At 45.7% G+C, this 22,461-nt stretch overlaps 1 protein-coding gene across 3 annotated transcripts in view; it reads left to right on the top strand.

The window, feature by feature from the left end:
• The window catches only part of TPK1 (thiamin pyrophosphokinase 1), a 251,885-nt gene that overhangs the window by 67,063 nt on the left and 162,361 nt on the right, over positions 1 to 22,461 (top strand). For all 3 annotated transcript variants that reach the window (XM_045857641.1, XM_045857642.1, XM_045857640.1), the window contains one exon: positions 18,134 to 18,203. In XM_045857641.1, the coding sequence (XP_045713597.1) occupies positions 18,134 to 18,203 (70 nt within the window). The remainder of the gene's footprint in view (positions 1 to 18,133; positions 18,204 to 22,461) is intronic.

Raw genomic sequence — 22,461 nt, 5'->3', positions numbered from 1 at the left:
AGGGGTGTGTGTGTGCGTGTGCATGTGCACGCGTGTGCCTGAGTGCATGCGTGTGTCCCCCCCACTCTCCGCGTGGGGAAGCTGTGTTTTCTTATTTTAGAAGTAGAAACTATAAGCTACATTGCCGGATTGTTGTGAAGATAACATGAGATGGTATCTAAACCTGGAAGGTTGTGACTAAGTGATAAGTGTCACTTATTACTAGAACTGCTGTTACTAAGAACAGTTCGCAGTTTCCACCTCCCCAGGGCCTTGGGAGTTCCGTGAACGTGCCGCATCTACGGCCCCAGAAACCACGGTTCCCCCGAGGCTCGCCTCCTTGCTCTGCTCAAGGACCCCAACTAGCTCATTCCTTTAGCTGCATTCAGCATTCCACTTGTTCTTTCTTAAGAATAAAACCAAAAGAAAAACAATTAAAAACAAAGAGCGATGCACTTTACCGACTCCAGTATTTTTTTACCTAGATTGAAAATGCAATTTAAGATTGTAGGCAAAGTAAAAAATATGTATATGAAGAAGAAAAGGAAGGACATCCGGTTCTTGTGTATTCATTTTCCATCCTGAAACGTGACGGAGTGGGCATCCTTGTCTTGTTCCTGCTCTTCGAGGAAAAGCTTTTAGCTTTTTCACCATTGCATATGGTGTTGGCTCTGGGCTTGTCACATGCGGCCTTCATATTAAACTGAGGTGCGTTCCACCTGTACCCACTCTCTTGAGGGTTTTACCATAAATGGTTGTTGAATATTGTCAGATGTTTCTCTGCATCTGTTGAGATGACCGTATGATTTTTATCCCTCCTTTCGTTGATGTGGTATATAGCACAGTGACTGATTTGAGGATTTTGAACCATCTTTGTATCCCTGGAATAGTGTGACCCTTTTAATGTATTGTTAAAACCAGTTTGCTAATATTCTGTTGAGGATTTTTGCATCTATGTTCATTTAGGGATATTGGCCTATAAATTTCTTTTACTTGTAATGTCTCTGTCTGGCTTTGGAATTAGGGTAATGCTGTCCTCATAAAAATAGCTTCAGTTTCGTTTGGTGATGTGTATGTGTGTGTAATACTACTCAGCCCTAAAAAAGAATAAAATCTTGCCATTTGTGACAGCATGGATGGACCTCAAGGGCAATATGCTAAGTGAAATACGTCCGACAGGGAATGACAACTACGTGTGATCTCACTTATGTGTGGAGTAATATATAAAACTATCGATACAGAGAACAGATTGGTGAGGGGTGGGAAAAATGAGTGATTTTTTTTAAAGTTTAAATAAATGTTTAAAAAGAAAAAAGAAAAGGCACTAAGGGAAAATGACAGTATAGTGTCCGTGATGATACCATCCCGAAATCTCCCCTGTTAATACCTCGCAGTACTTCTTTCTAATTTTGTGCGTTATGCTCGTGTGTGTGATTGTGTTTACTGAAATGGAACCTATTATTTGGAAATTAATTCTCCGCCTTACTGACGTATCGTCATCAGTTGAAGCAGTCTTCTGTAGTAGAGGACTGTGGGAAGTGTCTTTGTGTGCGTGTCCAGGAGTGCCACTTGAGCAGAAGCGCTGCGGCTCGGCTTCCGTCTCTTCAGAAACAGACACACCTTAGGGAGCAGGTGCTCCTCCCAGTTGTCCCCACTTAACAGCTGAGGGGATTGAGACGGAAAGAGATTCCGTGACTCGCTCAAGGTCACAGCAGATCACACTTGCTCAAGGTCACGTAACAAGCAGCCCAGCTGGGATTCAACTCTTAATTTTTATGTACCTATACATAATACAACAAAACTTTATGTGAGTCATCGGTGATTTCTTTCCTTTTACCATATGGAAAGTTAATGATTACAACGTATAATAAAAATCTAGTGGTTTAAGTTTTTCTTTATGGAAAATATACTCCTTTAAACACTGTTGTGTGTGTGTCACGTGCCGTTGAGTGGGCTCTGACTCCCGGGGAGCCACGTGTGGGCGACGCCCACAGTGTCCCGTCTGCTGCCGCCCCACGCAGCCCTGCAGGCTGGAGCCTGCGGCTTCCCTTCTGGAGTCAGCCCACCATCTCCTGCCCGGCCTCCCCTCTCCCCGCCGCCTTCTCTCCTTCCTAGCACTCTGGTCTTGTCCAAAGACCCTGCCTTCCCCGGGTGTGTCTGACACAGGACGGCTTCCGCCGTGCCATGCTGGCCTCCAGTGATGCTCCAGGGCCCACTGGCTCGTCTCGCTGCGGGCGCAGGGGGCCTGCGGAGCTCTCCAGCCCCGTGTGGTGAATGAGTCAGTTTTTTTTCTTATCATCCTTCTTCACTGTCCGACTTTAACCTCTGGCCCTCAAACGCTGTTAGCACATAAAATCTGGTTTTAGACCTGGCTGGTGTGGCTTAGTGGATTGAGCTCTGGCCTACGAACCAAAGGGTCACCAGTTCAGTTCCCAGTCAAGGCACATGCCTGGGTTGCAGGCCAGGTCCCCAGTAGGGGGCGTGCAAGAGGCAACCACACACTGATGTTTGTCTCCTCTTTCTCCAAAAAAAAAAAAAATTTTTTTAAAAAAAGGAATTTCTTACAATGAGTTTTTTAAAAATCTGGTTTTAGGTGTTTATCAAAGCTGACTAGAGAAAAAAGTGAGACTGTAAAGTGTGTCTAGTTACATTGATCTTTTTAAGGTGATTCAACATTTTTCAGATTCAGCATCTTCGGATCCTGTCATGTTTAAATGTTTTACTTTTGAGCAGGGGTTCAAGTTTGGGATCCCACACATTCAGCATCACTAAGGGCTTAACGTTCACGTCGTGCATCCCGAAGCCATTCGAAGGGAGTGGACGCACTGGGGGTCTGCCGCATTTCAGATGAGCGCAGGGCCGTGGTTAACCACTACACTGGGTTCAGAGCAGTTTGCTGAATCTTACAGCTTAAGATGAATAATTAGTAGTTGGTACTCATGCACTCGAGTTATGTCACACTGTTATTAAGATGCAATGACAAAAGATGAAATATTTCTATCAATTAAGATTTAGACATACAGTTACAGCTACCCAAGTTGTAAACTTTCCTAAATATGTTTGACCCAAAGTAACATATGATACATGTAGTGATTGACTATATATATGTATGTGTGTACATATATATACACATGTATATATACACATACACACACACACACACACACACACCTGTGCTTGCTGTTCATGTCTTGTGATATCAATCCATAAATGTTTTTAAGGACCTACTTTTGAATAACCTTTTCCATGTATTCATCTTGACCTCAGGTACAGTACAGAGGTACACAGAAAGACAGTATAGGAGGGTTCTTTAGATTTTTTTTTATCTTTTGCAGTTATGTTTAGTGATGGCTATAATGTTAGACTTGTCTTTTAGTCAAAATTGCTTGCACATGACATTCTCACATCTACAGCAATTTCCTGGAGAAGGGAGCTCTGCGTGGATGATCAGGTTCCCGTGGCACGATAAACACAGTGGAGAGCTTTCTGTCCCTACGTGGAGAGGACAGTGGAGAGGCCCCACGTGCTCATCGTCGCCCATGTGCCACAGCTGCTGGCCAGTCCTGCCTCATGCACGCTCTCCCCCACTGGATGATGGGAAAGCACATGCCAGGTGTCAGTCAGTTCCAGCCACAAATAAGGACATTTTTTAAGGAGTTTTTTTCTGGTCTTTGTTTAATGCAGTTTCACTTAATATTAGTATGATATACTTAAGCTTCTCCTGCTGAAAAATGCCAGAGGGCCTCACTCGGCTTGCAGGAATTAACCAGATGCCCAGGGAAGATGTGAGAACAGACGGAGTTTTTATGTTTCAGATGCTGTGGTCAGACGCGCTACCAATCTTTCGTTCTGCTTTCCTAGACAGAAAAACATCGAATCATCTCTGATGTTTCCCTTTTCTTCCTTCCCTGCTTCCTGATATGTTTTTGAAATCTCTTGATTCATTTTATTCTTTCAGTGCCTGTGTAACTGACTCTTCACTCTGTCTGCCCACAGCAGCCCTCCTTCTTGACTGGTCCTGGCGTGTCTCTCAAGCTGTTTTCTCTGATCCCATTTTCTCCTCTGCTGCCATTCGTCTCTCCTGGCTCCCCCCCCCCCCCCATCTCTTTGCAGTAGCTGCAAGGTCTGCTCCACCCCATTCAGTTTCTCCCATAAGCTGAGCCTGTTGTCACCTCCTCTCCTTTTGTTTGCCAACCTGAACCTTTGCAGCCGCTCCCCAGAGCGCCCTTCCTGCGTGCTGGGCCACGCTCGTCCTCGCCTCTCTGCTGGGGCGTGCGCTCTCTGCGGGGCCTGCAGACCTGCCCCTCTCTCCTCTGATGTCCGGTCCGCATTTCCATCCCAGTCCAGCTTGTTTCCTCCTCTTCTCTCGAGGCCTATACTGACCGATGGTTCCTTTCCGGAATGTACGTAAGTGTGACTCGTTAATGATAAGGGGGTCTTTGGTTGCACTTTTTCTTGTGTTTCAGTTTTCCTAGAAATTTTTGTTTCTAAACTGGAAAGATTTACTTAGTACAGGGGTTTTCAGAACTACTGGACACATAGTATGAACTTCACATATACCTGTTGATTAAAGCTCTTGAATACCGTGTACATACATGGACTATTTTGGCTAACCATCTAGGGGTTTTGCTTTTGTTTCTTAATTACACACACTCCTTTGTCTTTTTTACAGACTATGTCACTCATGCTCACTCTGCGCCAAATTCCTTGTTTAGATTTCACATCTTCGATGAACTCTGTGGGCTTGTTACTCATCTCCCACGGGTCTGTCCTGTCTTCCCAGGGCCCTTGTATCCACCCCTTTGGCGGTTTTCCCGATTCATTAGGTTCTTTGGGCTACAGTGATATCCCTGGTCCTGATTTTCATTTGCTCAATGGCAGCATTTCTCTGGTGACCTTTTGCCGTGTTTTTCTTGTTGTTTTTTTTTCTGTCTCTTTTCCTGTCTTTTTCCTATCCTCCCTTCCCTTGTGTTTCCTCCTTCTCTCTCTCCTTTAACTTCTTGGTTCATTCTAGAGCTTATGCTCCTTCCTTTTTGTTGGTCTTTGAATGAATTGAGTCCCCCTTAGACCCCTGAGTTGAAACTGGTGGGTGTGGGGCTGGGAGAGCAGAGGGAGCAGGAATTCTTCCCCGTCCACAGCCGCACTTGACGGCAAGGGGCTGTGTGTTGAGTGTTCAACGTCCGCTCTCCCATGCCACCGCAGCGGGAGCCAGAGGCTGTTCACCATTCAGTCCTGCCTGCCTGGCCTCAGCCACATCGATTTTGTGTCTAAATCCTGAGCCAGAGGCCTCCCCTCAGCATCCCCTGTACCCCTGCTTGCGTTCTGCTGCCCGTGGCCGCTCTTTCACATACGTGTAATGTGATTGGGTGAGAGATTTCACCTAACTTTCCCTAAGATGTAATTCCCATTTCTGTTTCATTCTGTAGCTTTGGGAGGGAGGGAGGACAGAGACTTCTCCACTCTGCTGTCTTTTTAAGTTTTTTTTTCTTTAAATTTTTCAGTAATTCATTCCAGCTAACAAAAGCCTTCTACGGAATAATATTTAGAATTTGGCTTCCTGGCTCCTTCCATTGCTTGGTGACTTCTTCTGATGGTTAATGGCTGTACTCCAGGACCCGATTTCACGGTCTCTGGTTCCCGGCGGGCTCACTGGGGCCAGGTGGGGGGTGGGCAGCAGCACACGGTGAGGACGTCTGTTTCAGGGCCCACCACAGTGGTGCACGTCCTACAAACAGTGTGGAGATCAGTAGTTCCCTCTCACTTCCTTCTCCCGGCTATCTTGTCCTCCTCTGTGCATTTATGAGGGTGCATATTTTATGAATTATTAAAACAAGCTTGAATACATCTTTTTAAAGAAAATAGAAGTATCTTTTATTTGCCTGCCTTTCTATCCCGAGGCACTGGTTGCCTTTTATTACTGAATTCTTCTTAATGTTGCTTTCTGAGTGCCCAAGGATCAAAGCTGTGGGGAGAAAAAAGTTACGTACTTTGCTGGGAAAGGAGATGGTTATTTTAGTTTCTCTCATCAAACACCAAAAGTTACTTTCAAATGCACTGCAGCCAAAATAAGGAAAAAAACAAAACAAAACACCCCACTAGCTGCCCGTCGTTGAAAGTGACTAACAGCATGTGTCTGCCATGCAGAGTTTTTAATTGTTTCAGATTTACATGCACAACAATGAAACACGCTTTGTGTAATGAAATATTTATTTTTAGCCATCACGCTTGCAAGCTGGGCGCTGTTCATCATGTTTGCAAACAGCAGCGGCAGCATCTCTGCAGCCCGAGCCAAAGGCAATTTCCAGCTGTTGAAATTAATTCTTTTCTAGGTCCTGTTAAAAAAACTATCATCTGACAACAAATATCACTATTTTTTCTTTTTGCTCTTTTTACACTTCCATTGATTTTTTTTTTATTTTCACATGAATAAAGTGTTTCTCAGGGATGCATGGTGTATGAGTAAGGACCAGAACACATAAAAGGCATTTCTAGTCTTATCTTTGTGCAACTTGCTGTATCACAGAGCCGATTAACATTCTAATTTTGCATCAATTTTGTCTCATTTTTTTAAAAAAAAAAGTCACCTATAGACTCTAGAGCAGAGAAAGGCAAGCTGTGAAATTATGCATTTTTTTAATTGCAATAATATGAAAATCTTAGTGCTCTCATGTAGATTTGAGTCAAGACCTGTGCAAAAGCCCTGAGGTTATAAAATACTAGTGGCCTCTTCCTTCGGGGCGTAGCAGGTCCGTACGTGTAATAGACGAGAGGGGCTTCGTTCCAGGCGCTGTGGTCCCTCAGGGTGGATGTGACCCACACAGCTGCTTGTTTTCAGATGCAGTGGTGCTGAGAGTGGTGGAGGAGGCGGTGGGCACTGGGAGGCAGACAGGAAGTCACATTTATTTTTTGTGTGCCCAGTGGTTCTTTTCAGTTGTCCAGAGCTGCTCAAGAAAGAAGAACATGAAAACATGGTGATTGTCGTTACTCTAAATGGAAAGGCAGATCTAGCCCAGGTTCCCAGGGTGACCACGGGAGCGGCCCAGCCCGGCCTCGGCAGACCCGGGTCGCCTGTGCTCTCGCCCGCCTCTGGCCTGCTGTCTGGCGCGATTCCCTTCTCGGCTTCCTTTCCCACTGAGCAAACGCATACTTTTAAAGTGATGTGAAAACGTTATTTTTATTGTTCGGGGTCTCAGCCCCTGTGGTTTGCTGAGCTGACTCTGTCCTTTCCGCGTGCTCCCGTGAGCTTTGCGAACAGCCGCCCACTCAGGGATCATCTCACTGCGTCACTGTGCGTGTCTTGCGCCTTCCTGACCAGGGCTGGTTAGAGTCGACGCGACGCGAGCCACAGACGTGCGCTTAGATTTTCTTACGGCTGCATTAAAAAGTAAAGAGAGACAGGAGAGAGGGTGACACTGTCTTGTTTAAGCCAGGATATTCAGATTATTATATTTTAACATACAACCAGTGTAAAAATTATTCATGATAAATTTCATATTCTTTTTGTACTAAGTCTAAAAACATCCAGCGTTTGTTTTATACTTAAACAGCACATGTCAGCTGCTCAGTGCCACAGTGGCTAGAGGCTGCCACACTGCACGGCGCCCCACACTGCACAGCACCCAACACTGCAGAGTGCCTCACACCGCGTGGTGCCCCACACTGCATGGTGCACCACACTGTGAAATACACGACACTGCACAGTGCCCCACACTGCACGGCGCCCCACACCATATAAGACACCACCCTGCACGGTGCACCACGCTGCTTGGCTCTAGACCGAGGCTCCCTTGAAAGCGGGAGCCATGCCTGCATGCTGCTGTATTTCTGGCCGCAGTCGGTGCTCATTCAGTGTGTGCCTGCAGACAAGTGAACGAGTGGACAAAATGCACTGGGGAGATTATGCACAGACTGGTGCTGATCACTAAGAGCATCAGTGCCTCCTGTGACGAGAACTAAGGCACATTGACTAATGTAGAGGGCAGTGGGGGCATGCTTTGAAGAGACAAGTTGCCAAGGATTCATTGCAGGGGACAGAACGGAGCAGAAGTGGAGAGGGCGGCCCGTCTCCATCCAGGGTGTACTTTCCAGCTGGTGTCCCTGGTTTGCAGCACTAGTCAGTCGGCACCTTTCACTTTTCCTGAGAGACTAAGCTGCCGCCACCACAGTAGTTGTATTCAAATTCATAACCAAGTCCCATGGGCACCTCTTTCAAACAAGTAGAGGCCAGTGTGTCCGCTTCAGTTTGCTGATGAACAAATAAAATTGATAAAGTTGTGTGAATCAATACAATCCGTATAGTGATTTGGTTTTATGTAGTAAAAATGATAATGTGCATATTCCAAGACCCAGTGATTATCCATGTAGGCACATACCACTGAGATGAGGTTCTCTTTGTGCACGAGGAGGCGTGTGAGTGATAATCACAGCATTTTTTAAAACACTAAGAACATATCAGCCAGCTAAACGTCTATTAATAGATCAGATATGTTTGACACATTCATTAACTCTCTGCGGGAGTTAAAGGAATCTGGTGAATTAGATTAGTACTCTCCCTCAAAAACATAATGTTGAGTGAGAAAAGTGAACTTTAGAACACTTTTTTAAAAAATTAAAAACACATTACACAGTATTATGTAGTGTTCATTGATGCAAATGCATACCATATAAAAGTTTAAAAACTGTAAGAATAAACCAACAGCAGTTTGGCTGGTCATGAGAGCAAGATCTAGGGTCCAGGGAGTATAATCTTACATAATGTTTTTCATAACTCGAAGTGCTGAATGATAAAAACTGGCAATTCTTGTTGGAGGTCACGGAAGTGTTATCTTGTTCTTTGATGTATGGTTCTAAATTTTATGTTTTATATGTTCAGAAGATCTCCTTCAGGTCTATATATTTTTTGAAAGGAAAAACTTAGGATTAAAAACAAGAGATATTTTTCTTTATCGGTACACTTCTCGTGAGTTATTTCAGTCCTTGGCTGCAAAAGACCCACGGGTGGAGAAGTGCCCTCTGATGTACGCGAGTACAAAAGTACGTTTTATAACTGGATTCACTTTGGTCTGCGTATTTCAGGCTAGGAGTTCAATCCCCTACGGGAAAATACCTAATGAATTCAGTGCCCACAGGACCTTGTGTACGCTCGTGAGTTAAGATAACTCGTGACTTAGAATCTAGAGTAGCCTGCTTCTTTTAAAGATGGCTTGGCCCTGGTGCATCTCGGTTCAGGGCAGCCAACACTTAGGAAGGCTGCTGCGCCAGGAGGCACTGGGCTTGAGGGCAACCAGGAGACAGCGAGCCACCGGAAGGGGAAGCAGGAGGGGACTCCTTTGGATTTCTCAGGGTGTTGAAACAGCTGGGCAATGACCAACTGAACAAACACCCACTGTCAGATGACTTTCACAAAGTTATCCATTTATTGCCTACCAGTTCTGCCTCGAGCCTCCACGGCCCCACCTGCTCTGTGGTCATGGAGCTGGCCCTTCGTTTCTCACAGCGGGACATCCTGTGGGGTCAGCAGAGGGCGGGGGGAGGGCACTGCTGGACGGCAGGGCTCCTCTGCCAGTCTGGTGTCTTTCACACGGCAGGTGCCTTGCAGCACCCAGTTCTTCTGCAGTGCCCGGGGGCAGTCGCACCTGTCACCTTCCCTGTTGGTCAGCTCCCCCTGGCACCCCCATCAGGTGGCGTCTCCACAGATCACTGCCAGATGGGGCACCCTTCTTGGCCGGCTTTCTCCAGCACCTTTTCAGAGGGCTTCACAGAGAGTTCCAGGGCCGCCACCTCCCTGTGAATGGAGCCCAGAGCTCATCGGAGGGAGACTTCCCAGCTCGTCCCACCGCCGAGTCCTTCCCACTGTTGTCTGCTCCCGGCACCTCTGTCCTCTCTTCTCCGCCTTCACCCCTCTGCCACTCCATCGCCGTGAGTCATTCTCCCGCGTGCCAGCCCTTTCCCACAAGGCTTGCTCCATGTAAATCTCTGCGTGGTGGCCCCTGCCTGGCCCCTGATGGAGACGGGAGGCAGGCTGTGTTTTCTCGGGGATGCTCAAGTCAGGCAACGTGACTGCAGTATTTAGACGTTCTCTCAGGATCTCTTCAGCCTGCTCTCCATCGTCTTCTAGTAAGCCCTGAAGTTAGCCCTCTGAGTGGGCTATTGGGCCCGCAGAGACGGACATCTCTGGCCCTACCATGTGTCCTGTTGCCCTGGAGAAGCCGTGTGCATGATTGCGACCAGCGAAGCAGGCGTTTCAGATTCCAAGCCTTTGTCGTTTCCCCCTCGTACTTCAGTTTGTTTTACTGAGCATCTCAAGTGCACAGCGGAGGTGTTCCGTCTCACGAAAACAACATGGACTGCATTCCAGGGGGACCTAGGTTCTAGTTCTGGCTCCCCTGTTACCCACAACAGTTGTAAATAGTACCAGTGTTTGCCCGTTGCTCCAGACAGGACCCTGAGGGTCACCTCCGATTGCCTCTCACCACCCTCCCACCCAGCGTCTTAGCCGAGCCAGGTGTCCCCTTCCCAGATAGGTCTTGCAACACACCTGCATTTCCCTGCCTTACACACCACAGACCACCGTCTTCCCTGGGCTCTGCCATAGCCTCCTGACTAAGCTCTTTACTTCTCCTCTTGTCTCCCCCCAGCCTGCTCTCAGCAGAAAAGGAGGAATGACCTTTCACACGGAGGTTAAAGTGAGACCACTCAGCCTCACCCCCTCGATGCTGCCCTGCTCGCGGGACTCTGCTCTGTCCCGTGCCGGCTCTGTGGGGCCTCGGACTCCCCTCGGCTCCTCCCTTCCAGCCGTTCCATCCTCTGACTCAACTCCAGAGCGGCTGGCCGCCTTTTAATTATTTTCAAAAATGAGCTTTTTCATGCCTTACTAAGTTATGTTTTAAAGGCTAAGAGTAACTGACCTCTAAGAATGCCCTGCGACAGACTGTGGTCGTTCATAAGGCATTTGTTCACCTTCCGAGGCACTTGGCTCTTCCACTGCGCCTTGTCCCGCAAGGCTGTGCCTCTGCACCCGGAGAAGGCCCGGTGCGGATTTGCCAAGTCTTGCTCTTAACGTAAATCCAGGGATTCTTCTTCCATCTTTTCTCTAGAAATATTATCCCTAATTTTCCTCCCCTTCTTTCTGCTCAGACCCTTTAGACGGCAACCCCCCTTTTTTCCCTAAGCAGGAAGAAGAATTAGCTTATTATTGCTTGTGCTCAGTTGGAAAAACAGCCTAGTCAAGTTCTGAGATTATCATGTGAAATTCTTACATTAGTTAGCAGTAAAAATTTGTGATTATTTTTGAGTTTCTAATTATTTCATAGTAAGACCAAATTGCTGATTACTTAAGCTATTATTACTGTTTGCATTTCATGACTATTGTTTAGCTAAAAGAATAGATGTGTTACTAGAAACAGTAAATCATGTTAAAATATTTCTATGAAGATTTCAAAGCGGCTGGGAGAGGTAGAAGATGATCAGATTAGGTATTTTTCTATCTCTACAAAAGAAGAAATCTGTCACTTTTTTGTGTAACAAACAATCTGATTTTGGTACATTTGCATTTTTTATATATGCAACAATAAACCCCTCATTTGAAGTGTGCCTTGCAGATAAGTTCTGAGATCTGTTACCACTATTCCATAAAGTAAAAGGAGAGGGGAAGGGATTCTTGTGCCAAAGAAACAGGAAAGGAGGGAAATCTGTTCCAAGTCTCTGCGTTCTTCTGTTGTGCAATTTATTTGTGTCAACAAAGTGATTTTAAAAAAAAACAATAATAAAGCTTTTGATTTTTGCCAAGTGGACCAGCCACCGTTGTTGCTCTTTATTTCTATTCCGACTCTTGGTGGTTCTAGCGTCTCATTCTTTTTGCTAATTCACAGAGACCCGCCACATCTCATCATTCTGCCCCGGCCCCTTTACCCGTGTTCGTACACTACGAAGCGAACTGAGCTAATAGAAGCTGTCACTGTTCAGGCTCACTGTCTAAAGCGATAGCAGCGTGATGGAGGCTTCTCGTCTGACGTGGGAGATGGTATGAGCTGCCCAGCAGGCCCCAGAAGACAGTCAGGAGGACCTGACTGTGGCTGTTGTGACTGGTGGCAATAACTTGGTAACAGGGTCTCAAATGAGCAGGGAACACAAAGAGGGAGGGAGTGGAGTCATGCTAGAAGGTTAACCAGAGTATTACAGACATCCAGCGCACGTGCTCATTGTATGGGAGGCCTTCCTCATGATTCAGAATCTAAAACTGGGGAGAACATGGTGGTTTTGTGTCCGGGCTGGGATAGGCATGAAGGCAGTTATCTGGGACATAAGTTGATTTGTTAATTCACCGGGCTTTGGTAGCTCGGTAGATAGTCTCTGGGTGATAGTCCTGTTTTTAAATGGGAAGTTAGAGGACGGCCATGAGCAAGGTGACCTTGCAGTTGCATATTGTAGCTCTGGACAGCCTGTTGAGGTGTAAGTGGTCCTCCAGTTAGGGCACTGGTTCTTGACTGGGGTGATTTTGCCCAGGAGGGGACATGTTGCATTGTCTGTGGATATTTTTGGTGATTGCAATGCAGGAGTGCTCTGGGCACCTAGTGGGTAAGGCCAAGGGTGCTGCCAAACATCCGACGATATACTGGACAGCCCCACAAAACAAAGGCCCAAACTGTGAATAGGGCCAAGGTTCGGCAGCCCTGTACAACAGCAACACCAACGCGGGTCTGTTGTTATGTTTTCTTATTCCTCACAGACTGTGGGTGTGCACATGTGCCGCCTTGTCCCTGCAGTGTGGCAGCCTTTAGTGAAAATGCGGTGGTGAGAATGCACTCAGCCCCGATCGTTCTGACAACTCACATCTGGACAAGCGTGCGTGTGCTAGCTTCACGGACCAGCCCGAGTGTCTGTGTGCAGCTTCGCTAGTTGCAGTTTTTACACACTGTGAGCTTCACTCAGCTTTTAGAATTTCCCCATGCTGCTTTAGGGTAAGCGGACAGCTTGAAGTTTGGCTCTTTTTAAGATTTTTTAGTAATGAGGTATTTGGGGTCACTCGGTGTTAAAGAGGTACTGCTTGTAGACTTCATAAATAGCATCAAGAATGAGTAAATTTCTTACTTTCTCTCTGTAGCGCAAAACTAGGGAGGAGGAGAAAGGAAAGTAGAATTTACACAGCGACGTTCACCTAAAGGTCACACAAATGTCCCTCACGTGGCGTCAGCCAGGTCCCTGGGACCGGGACAGCACTGTGCGTGCAGACGCGCGGCATCAACACCACTTAACTTGTATTTGGAATAAGAATAATTCTGCACTCATCCCACTCCCTGTGTGGGGGGCATCACAAACAATGGGAGCTTCTTCATAATTGCACCTGAATAGAGTATCAATAAACCCTTTCGTCCGACACTCGGAGTTCTCTAGGCAGCAGTTAACCGGCATGGCGGAACTCCTGGGAGCAAAGTTCTTGCCGTGTCTCTCAGAGAGCCTGTGTTTCCCTGCAAGGTCCGAGAAAGTTTGTCCACGTGAAATAAAGCCGAGACAGGGGCAGCCTGCTGGTCTGTCTGTTAGCCATGTCCATGAACTAACCAGTTTGGCTCATAATCAAGGCTTTCCTGATGATGCTGTATAAAATAATAGGCAAACTATCTACAAAAACATCCAGCTCTTCCTAAGGGCCCGGTGCAGCACAGGTTGGAGAAAGATGGTCTTTGGAGAAGACATTCCCTGGGCTGGTGCCTGGCCGGTGCATGGCTCTGGGGACACAAACAGTGCTCTGGTCTCCCGGCTCCACCTTCCCCTGTGGCCTTCATCTCTGGGCCAGTGCCATAGGTCACAGACCCGGGCTTCCACTGGCAGCTTGCAGGGCAGTGGGAAAGGGACTCTGGAAAGTCTGTAGGTCTCATTATCTTTATTTGGACCACGTCTCTGTCTCTGAATCAGTCACTCTGGGCAGGGCATCATCATGGCCTGGACTGAGCCGTTTGGGTGTGGGTTCAATGTCATGAGTAGCCTGGGGTGCGAGAGTGGGGTTCCCTGAAAGAAAACTAGTTGTGCAAAAAAAATAGATCTTTGTTCCAACCCTGTCCTCTTCTGCAGAAGTGCCCCTGTAACCAGTTTTTCTGCTTAAATTTTATGAGTAAAAATCAATACCACTATCATTTTATATATAGATGGTAGTATTTTATGTGGGTTCTTTTTTCCTTTTTGTGTTTTTACTATTGATCAATATATTTACTTGATAAACCTTGACAAAGTTACCTTGGCAAAGTTATTCCTATCCATTTGAGTTCCTACTGCAAGGAAGATTTGACCAAGAGATATCTTATCTTATGAGATAAAGTGAACATAATATATGAGTTGCTCTTTTTTATGGTTCCATAATAGGGCTAGAATACATTTTACCAATATTCAGTTGGTAAAATTGAATATTTTACCAATATAATACCAATATATATATACACCTATATATACATATATATATATATATATATATATATATATATCTGCCAAACTGACCTCCGAGTTGTAGCCTCATCAATAAGATGTTACAAAATTTGTCTCCACATGCTCTCCAGGTTCTGAAAAATTTTGTGAATCTGGTGAAGTATATATGGTAATCTTCATTTTGCATTAGAATCGGCACCTTTGGAATTACCTCACAGTCATAGGACTAGTAAGGACTTCATCTGGACTAGAACTGAAATCTTCAACACCTGGTGTTCTTTCAGTTAACTGAAACTGAAAAATAATTCTTTAATTTTACTTTATTTTTTCTTATACCTTAATGCTTGGAACTAATTTAATGGTCTACTCTGCAGAAAGTCAGATTATGTTTGTCCAACTTTTTCAATGGGAATTAATAAAATAGCCAGTTAAATACCTCTATTGTGATTGAAACTCTTCATTGTGTAGGTGACATTAACTTACATTATACCGGGCCAAAAAAAAAATTGTTAGCTTAGAGATTTCAACACATTTTAGTGTTCAGCTGTTTGTCAACCTGATACATAGCAAATGATCTCTCAACCGTTGAAATCATAGTATGTGATGAATCTGCAAAGATTTTGCTGAATAAGCCAAGGAAGTTTTTACATTAAAAGACAATTTCTGCAGTTAACTTCTGCTCATTAAAGCTTGGAGCAATTTAAATGATGATGGAGTGAGCATATTTCTGAGGCTGATTCGTTAAGATTTACCAAAAATATCTTATTAAAGAGTGTCATCTACTTCTGGTTCTTTTAGTTGGGTGCTTCCATTGGCAGTGATACTTCATTCTTCATTTTCCAGAATGGTATCAGTGGATTTATGCCAACATTATTTATGACATGCCTGAGGATTTCCATTTTTCAAATGCAGCTTGATTTAAGTACGCAGGTGGAAAATATTTTGAGCTAGTTAAAACACTTTTTAAATAAAATTTTAAGTGTGTTAGAACACATCACTTTTAATCAAGTTTTATTAAAAAATAGTTTTAGGGACGGACTGGAACTTGTTCCTTTTAGACAGGTTGCAATCCAACACGTAGGCAGAGAAAGAATAGTCTATAGATCTCACGGTGGTTACTTCGGCGCTCTTTAAATTTAAAACAGGAATATGTGTGGACACATTTACTGTCTGTGACTTAGTTATCTCTCTTTTCGTCAGCTATTCTAAACTATCAATTTAAATCTAGGAGTGAGAAGTAACGGGCACTGGAAAAAGGTTTTGGACCATAAAAGTGACCCTGGTCTTAGCTGACCCAGATTTGTTAGTAAGCAGTTCTCCGGCGTCACCCGCTGAGACTCCTCTGCCCTCCCCTCCTCCTGCCCCTGCGTGTGGCTGCTGTCCTTGCAGCACTGGTCAGAGTCCACGGCACAGTGAGCATGTGTCTGCTTGTTGCTCTTCCTTCTGCTACAATGTGAGCCTGGAGGGCTGGGTCTGTTTGTTTTTCATCTTTCTGCTCGAGATAAGGCCTGGCACATAATTGGGATAAATGTTGAATTCAGCTGATCTTGGCAAAAGAATATCCTGTGAAAAATTGACAAGTTACCCTATTTCATAATCTTAGCCACTAAAAGCTGTTTCTTAGATTTTCATATTGCTTCACTGAATCACTTTTTACATAAAAGGATCCCATGTACTTGTTAATTTTGGTTACAGAGAAACCTTTTGTACAGTCTGAGGGTAATTATTAACAGTTTACCATCTGTTTCTAAACCATATTTTATACATGAGATGATCTCCCCATTTTAGATTTTGATGATTTTGAACTTCTAGGTTTTGTTATTGTTTATTGTTTAAAATGTACAGAATATTCTAATCTTATGCAGTTGATTCTGTGGCTTAGTTTGAATTTGGGTGTCTTGTAAGGAACTGAGTATTGTTGGTAACTGGCAAAATGAGATGTCCGTCTGAGATATCAGGCTTTGCCTTTCTAGCAGCACAAGGCTTTATAGGCTGTATTTTTGTTTTATTCCTCACCTGAGGAGATGTTTATTGATTTCAGAGAGAGAGAGAGAGAGAGAAAAAGAGAGCAAGAAACATTGATTGGTTCCCTCCCACACATGCCTCAACTAGGAATTGAACCCACAACCTAGGTATGCGCTCTGGCCAGGAATTGAACCCACAACCTTTTGGTGTACGAGACAACCCTCCAACCAACTGAGCCACACAGGCAGGGCTAGGTGGTATTTTAATTCTAACAAAAATGGAAGAAGAGGACTCATATTTATTTATTTTTGTTTTCCTTTTTACCTCCCTTTATATCCTGTTACCTTCCCCTTTATATAACATGATCATCAAAATTTCCCTTATGTGCATTTAGAACCACATCAAAGTGCTATAATTTTTTATTTGTTTTCAGTTACAGTTGACATTCAATATTATTTTGTATTAGTTTCAGGTATACAGCATGGCAGTTAGACAGTCATATACTTTACCTTACCTTAAAATTTCCAGGATCTGCCTGGCCCCATACGTAATTATTACCATATTACTGACTGTATTCACGGTGCTGGACTTTACATCCCTGTGACTGTTCTGTGACTGCCAGCCTGTCCTTCTCACCCCTTCCCCCTGCCCTCCGGGGCCCTCCACCCCTCTGGTGACCACGTGTCGGGACTCTTGTTTATTAAGTGCTTACGGTGTTCCAGTATTGTGAGGAGCACTGTGTGTGTTTATTAAATCATTAATTGCCTAATAATCTATGCCAGAGTCGATGTAATCCTCAGTTACAAATGAAAAAGCTGAATGAAGCGCAAAAGGAATATCTTTTTTGGCCACTTGCCCTCTATTTTGTTTCTGATACAGATCAAAGAAAAGAGTTCGCCTGTAGATTAGTGGAAAATACAGTGGGACTTTTGTTTCTGCCAATATGATCAATCAGAATCCTTTACAATAGCCTACCTGTTATTAAATACCTGGAAATTGGGAGGTAGCTCTCTTTTAAATGTGTAGTGAAATTTGCAAACAGGAAAGGGCATTTCCTCAGGGCCATAGAGTGCAGAAGTGGTTTAGAAGAATAGTTGGTCTCCTCTGAAGGGGCTGGGGCCCACGGTCTTTCTTCACTCCTCCGTGTGGCACTGTAACGCTCGTCTTACCAGCCGTGTGGGAACAGGAGGCGAGGCTCTGGTCTGGCAGGTGAGGACTTAGAACCTCAGACACCTCCGCATGCGCTCTCGTCACCCAGAATAAAAGGCAAGGTTTATCCTTAAGCCGTTAGGTAAATAAAGGGTGTTACAGGAAGGATGGGAGAGGGAAGTGAGGCCAAGACACAAACATTTCTAGGAAAACATTTCATAATGTTTTTCATAACACCAGCCCTAACTGGAACGTACCTGAAACATTGAAAAAGGGGGACAGGGTTATGACTGTTACTGAGTGGGAGGTCTACCTTGTGTCCCAGAGAAGGAGAAACAGGCTCCCAGGGATGCTGAGGACGGCACCTTCCTCCGAAGAGGAAAAGAACAGGCGGCAGGAAGGAGAGGCGCCCTGTGCGCTGGCTCTGTCCCTGCGTCTGCGCCACGTGCACGCGCTTTGGCACCAGCAGCCGCACGCACTAGCTGGGTGGGAAGTGACCCGAGCAGGGAAGTGTGACTCTACCAGAGCGCCTGTGTGTTAACGTTTAACATTTGGGGGCTGTTGCTCTCCGCTTCCTGCGTTCACGTGCTCTTTGTTTTCTTTTCTTTTCCCCCCCCATGTGAAGCTCTTTTAAGAGCCTGTGCTGACGGAGGTGCCAACCGCTTGTATGACGTCACGGACGGAGAGAGGGAAAGGTAAGCCGTCTCCCAGCCAGGTCTGTGACACCTCGACTTCTGTTCCGCACTTGGATCTGCTCTCTCCCAGTGAGTGGTGACTGTTCATCTCCCTTCAGGACCCCAGGGGGACAGTGAGAGGCGGGGGCTTCGCCGTGTTGTGTGATTGCTTTGAATGGTGTCTGTTAGTAAAACTACCCAATCATGTTCTTACTTTTTAAAGAAACTATTCTACTTCCAAATCCTCAGTAAGTAGCATTATCAAATGCTGGTATTTGTGAAGCTTTCCAACATTAACTACGATAAGACTTCCTGTGGCAATTGGAATTGCGATGCAATTTAAACGGATGGAACTGGTTTCCTGCACGCAGAACACAAGTTCTGTTGCAGAAGACGTGAGATTTTTATATTTGGTGTCGAGCAAAGCTCAGTGCAATTTCCTCTTGTTACTTCTGAGTGATACACACACACACACACACACATATTTTAGGAGATGGATAATTTATTTCTTAAGGATTTGTTATGTGTGCTGTCTGGCTTTCCTGATCTTTGCGTGGTGAGCTATTTTTAGAAAAAAAGGATACATCGATGAAAGCAAAATTTAAATCTAGCTCATTGGCAGCATGTTTATAGGCGAACCTCTTGGCAAACACAAGAATTTATAGTCTATATATAAGTAGGCTAGCTGTGAAATTTAGTTTCACTTCTATCATATGTTATTAAATGTGGTGAAATGTTTCAAGTTTGAGAAACTACCTCCATGCAAAAAAATAAAATGAAAATATTATGCAATATAAGTGCGAATTAAATATGTGTATTTTGAAATGATATAAAATACATCTTGATGGCATCAGATTATTAACGTTAGGTTTGTGAAGTTGGAGCTGCTTTTTGAAAGCAGCTGGCTGCTTGTAGGAGGATGGCCCATGTCCTCAAGGCTGGGCATGCTAGTGTCCAGGGCAGAGTGCTTTGTCAAAGGATGTAGCCCTCCCTAGTGGCCCCCTAGGAAACGATTTAAATTCGTGATGTTTTGTGCTTCTTTACTTTTTAACTGAATGGGTTCCTCTGACTGTATTCAGGAGGACCTGACGTGGACAGTATGTGAGAAAATACTCAAGTGTGTGTTGTAAAAAGTGCTGAGGTCAGTTATTTCAGGGTCCAGAGTAACGCCCAGGAGGAGGTGAGGGACTGGGTGGTGTTCGTTCCTGGCGGAAGCCTGCTTGCTGGCAGGCGGTCTAGGCCTGAGCACTAGTTCTCTGATGGTAGGTGTAGCTCGTGAACATGATTTCATAAACGAGAGCTGTGGAGGGACGTGACGCAGTGCTTCCCACCTGCTCCTTGATCATGAGGACATTTTGCGTGCTTGTGAAAAAGAATGTTTCTGTGCTGGTTACTTGGATTGGATTGGGCTGGACGTGAGTGAGAGAGAGAGGACACTCAGCACTAATTCACACGTAAAAGCAAAACAGATGACCAGGCTGGGGAGGTGAGCACCGCTAGTTTTGCCAGATTTCAAAATAATCATTTCTGATATGTCTTAACACATTTATAAGTAATCTTATGGAAGTCTTCCCAGAAGATTCATCTAATAACCGATTGTTCATATGTAAAGATGTTCAGTAAGAAAATATACTTCGAGTTAATTGTCCAGTTGTAATAATGCAGTTGCCTTGATTCCCTCTCTGATACTTAAGGACGTGGCTGTCCTGAATAAGGGTTGAGTTTCTGCGTCTCTAACAGGGAGTTGAGGGAAGCTAACCGCCCCATGGGGGAATTAAACCTTTGCAATACATCTTATTAAATCCGGACCCTCACCTGAGAAACTAATTGGATACAGGTGATTAAACATGATTCCTGTTAATTGTATTTTTTAACAGAAGGGCTTCACGATGAAAAAGGAAGACAATATTCATGAGTTCTAAAAAGCCAAGCATGATTTGTGGACCCCCGCTTTGTTGCTTCTTACTGGTGTATTTACTGCGTCCGCATCTACAGTGTAACACTTGTAGTTGTGCAGGAACACGTGAGTGTCTTGCAAACCAGCTCCAGTGGAGGACCGAGCGAGATGCTCACACACGTGGAATGGATGGCAGGAGGGCCGGTGCGGGCAGGAGCAGAGGGACAGAGCGGAGGCGACGGTCGGCGCCGGCCTGCGGTCCGGCCCCACTGCTGCGCGCCGCCCTCCACTCCGCCTGTCGAAAATGGTCGTCTCTGCGTCAGCCCTGGAAACGGCCTCTCTCTCTCCATCGGGGGTTCTTTTTGCGTTGAGAAGTCCTAAACGTTGCTTTCTTACTGTGAAAACAGTGCTATGGTGGTTTGAATATGTTAGTGAGTTGGGAGGACAAGAGGAAAATAAAAATCACCTGTTATTTCTTACCAAGTCACGGAGACTGGCGCCGGGTGGCCCTGTTGGTTCTGTCCTGAGCACGGACGGAAACACGACGAGCTTTCCTTGTGAGAGTGGGTGTCATCTCCCTTAGGCCTGGAAAGTGCCTGGGAATATTGGACACTCCGTAAGTATTTGTTAATAAATGAATATTTGATGGCAGTCGCTCTGCTTTTTCTTCCCATAAGGTTTTGAGTGACTTTGATCAATAGCCCTCATCGTTCGGATGAACAGATGGCCTCTGCCCCGAGAGCTGACAGGCCCCGGTGTTGGCGTGCGTTCGGTCCTTACGTCAAACTGAGGCAGGGTGGGGACCCGTCAGGAAAACAGGAAAACAGAACGGACATCCACGAGGACAAGTGGATCCTGGTGTCGGCTGTGGGCGTGGCACTAACGAGGAAGAAATTTTAGGAGGCTCCAGTCTTTGTACTGTGTTCTAGGATTCTTAATGGACTGTTTTCCGAAGCCCAGGTGTCTCTGTGGGGCGGTAAGGTGGGGTGTCAGGTGTATTGGCCAGTACCCCCAGTCCCACAGCTCCAGCCTGCCCCTGCCCGAAGTCTCACGTTTACATTCTGGTGGCTCAGAAGTCCCGCGGTGTCCTCCTGACATCCGCCTCCCGGTTCTCCCAAGTCGGTGAAACACACCCACCGCTGGTCCAACCGGACGGTAAGCACGGCCCGGCCCCACTTGTCAGCACAATCACAAGCTGTGGAGATGGGGGAAGAAATGCGAGAGACGCAGGGTGAGATTCCCTAAGGAGCTTTTATGGAGCAGATTTTTTTTTCTTGCTCCTCACCCACAGGCATTGGAGGTTTGTTTTGTTTTTCTAGTGATGATTTTAGGGGTACTTATTTAGTTCAAGAAACTGAAAATCGTCCACATCAAAGAGTGATGAAAGATTATTACGTGTGTGCACCTTGTAAATAACGATGATTCTGGGGGGCTAAGCCCCTCCCCCTGCAGCCCCCGCTGCTCCCCGCCCCTGCCCCTCTCCCTGTCTCTGCCCTGGGAACGGGGGCTCCAGGAGAAGAACCGCTGCTGCTCTGCGACTCTCCAGCCAGCGGCTGAATGTGGTCGCCTGTGGCAGTGCTACCCGCCTCGTCCGCCACAGGGAAGGCTGAGGACAAGCAGACACAGAAGTGTGCGGCGTCTGGTGTTGTGCGGATCAGTGAGTTGTCTCCGAGGGGAGCACCCCGATGCCGCCGGCCCGGACACCAGCGCGTAGAATGTTGGCAGCAGCACAGGCCCGCGCCTGCTCCCTCCGTCGGCGTCTCCCCTGACACCGCCAGTGTTAGATTGATTTTGCCTGTTTTGGGGCTTTATAAAATAGAATCATAATATGTTGAATTTTGAGCATGTGGGCCTTTTGGGGGGGGGAGGGTATAGAATTCATATTTCTCTGAACCTGAAGAAGGATCAAGGAAGACTGGTGTGGGTTCTCACAGGAGAACTGCGGCCACGCCAGCGCCGGTGAGGGGTGGAGGGGGCGAGGGACCCGGGGTCAGAGAGTAAGCGTGGTTCAGAGCCAGGCAGACTCACTGATCAAGGGCACAGCCAAGCAGTTCGGCCACATGGGAGAAGTCGTCTATATTGATCATTCTTTCTGAACATAATTCCTTTAAAGGTAGGTTAACATTTGCCCACCATAGTGTATTAGAAAGTTCAGGTAAACTGACCAAAATTGTTTTAAAAAAATTAAAAAGAGAGTTGTGGAATGAGACAGGGTCTCTTTAGAATAAGAATGTAGCATTTAACTTGTCTTTCTTTCATTCATTCATTCACTGAATACTTTCTGTAGCTAAACATTTTGATCGTTACTACATAAAATATAGGGTTCCTGCTCTCAAGAAACTCTCAGTGTAGCAGAAGAGGGAATTCGTCTTCAGTACGCTA

This window comes from Phyllostomus hastatus, unplaced genomic scaffold (genome assembly GCF_019186645.2).
Source record: "Phyllostomus hastatus isolate PE091 unplaced genomic scaffold, TTU_PhHast_1.1 phas_scaffold_142, whole genome shotgun sequence".
NCBI classification, from domain to species: domain Eukaryota; kingdom Metazoa; phylum Chordata; class Mammalia; order Chiroptera; family Phyllostomidae; genus Phyllostomus; species Phyllostomus hastatus.
The sequence above is the reverse complement of the archived record's forward strand: the minus strand, read 5'-3'. Positions and strand labels throughout refer to the sequence as shown.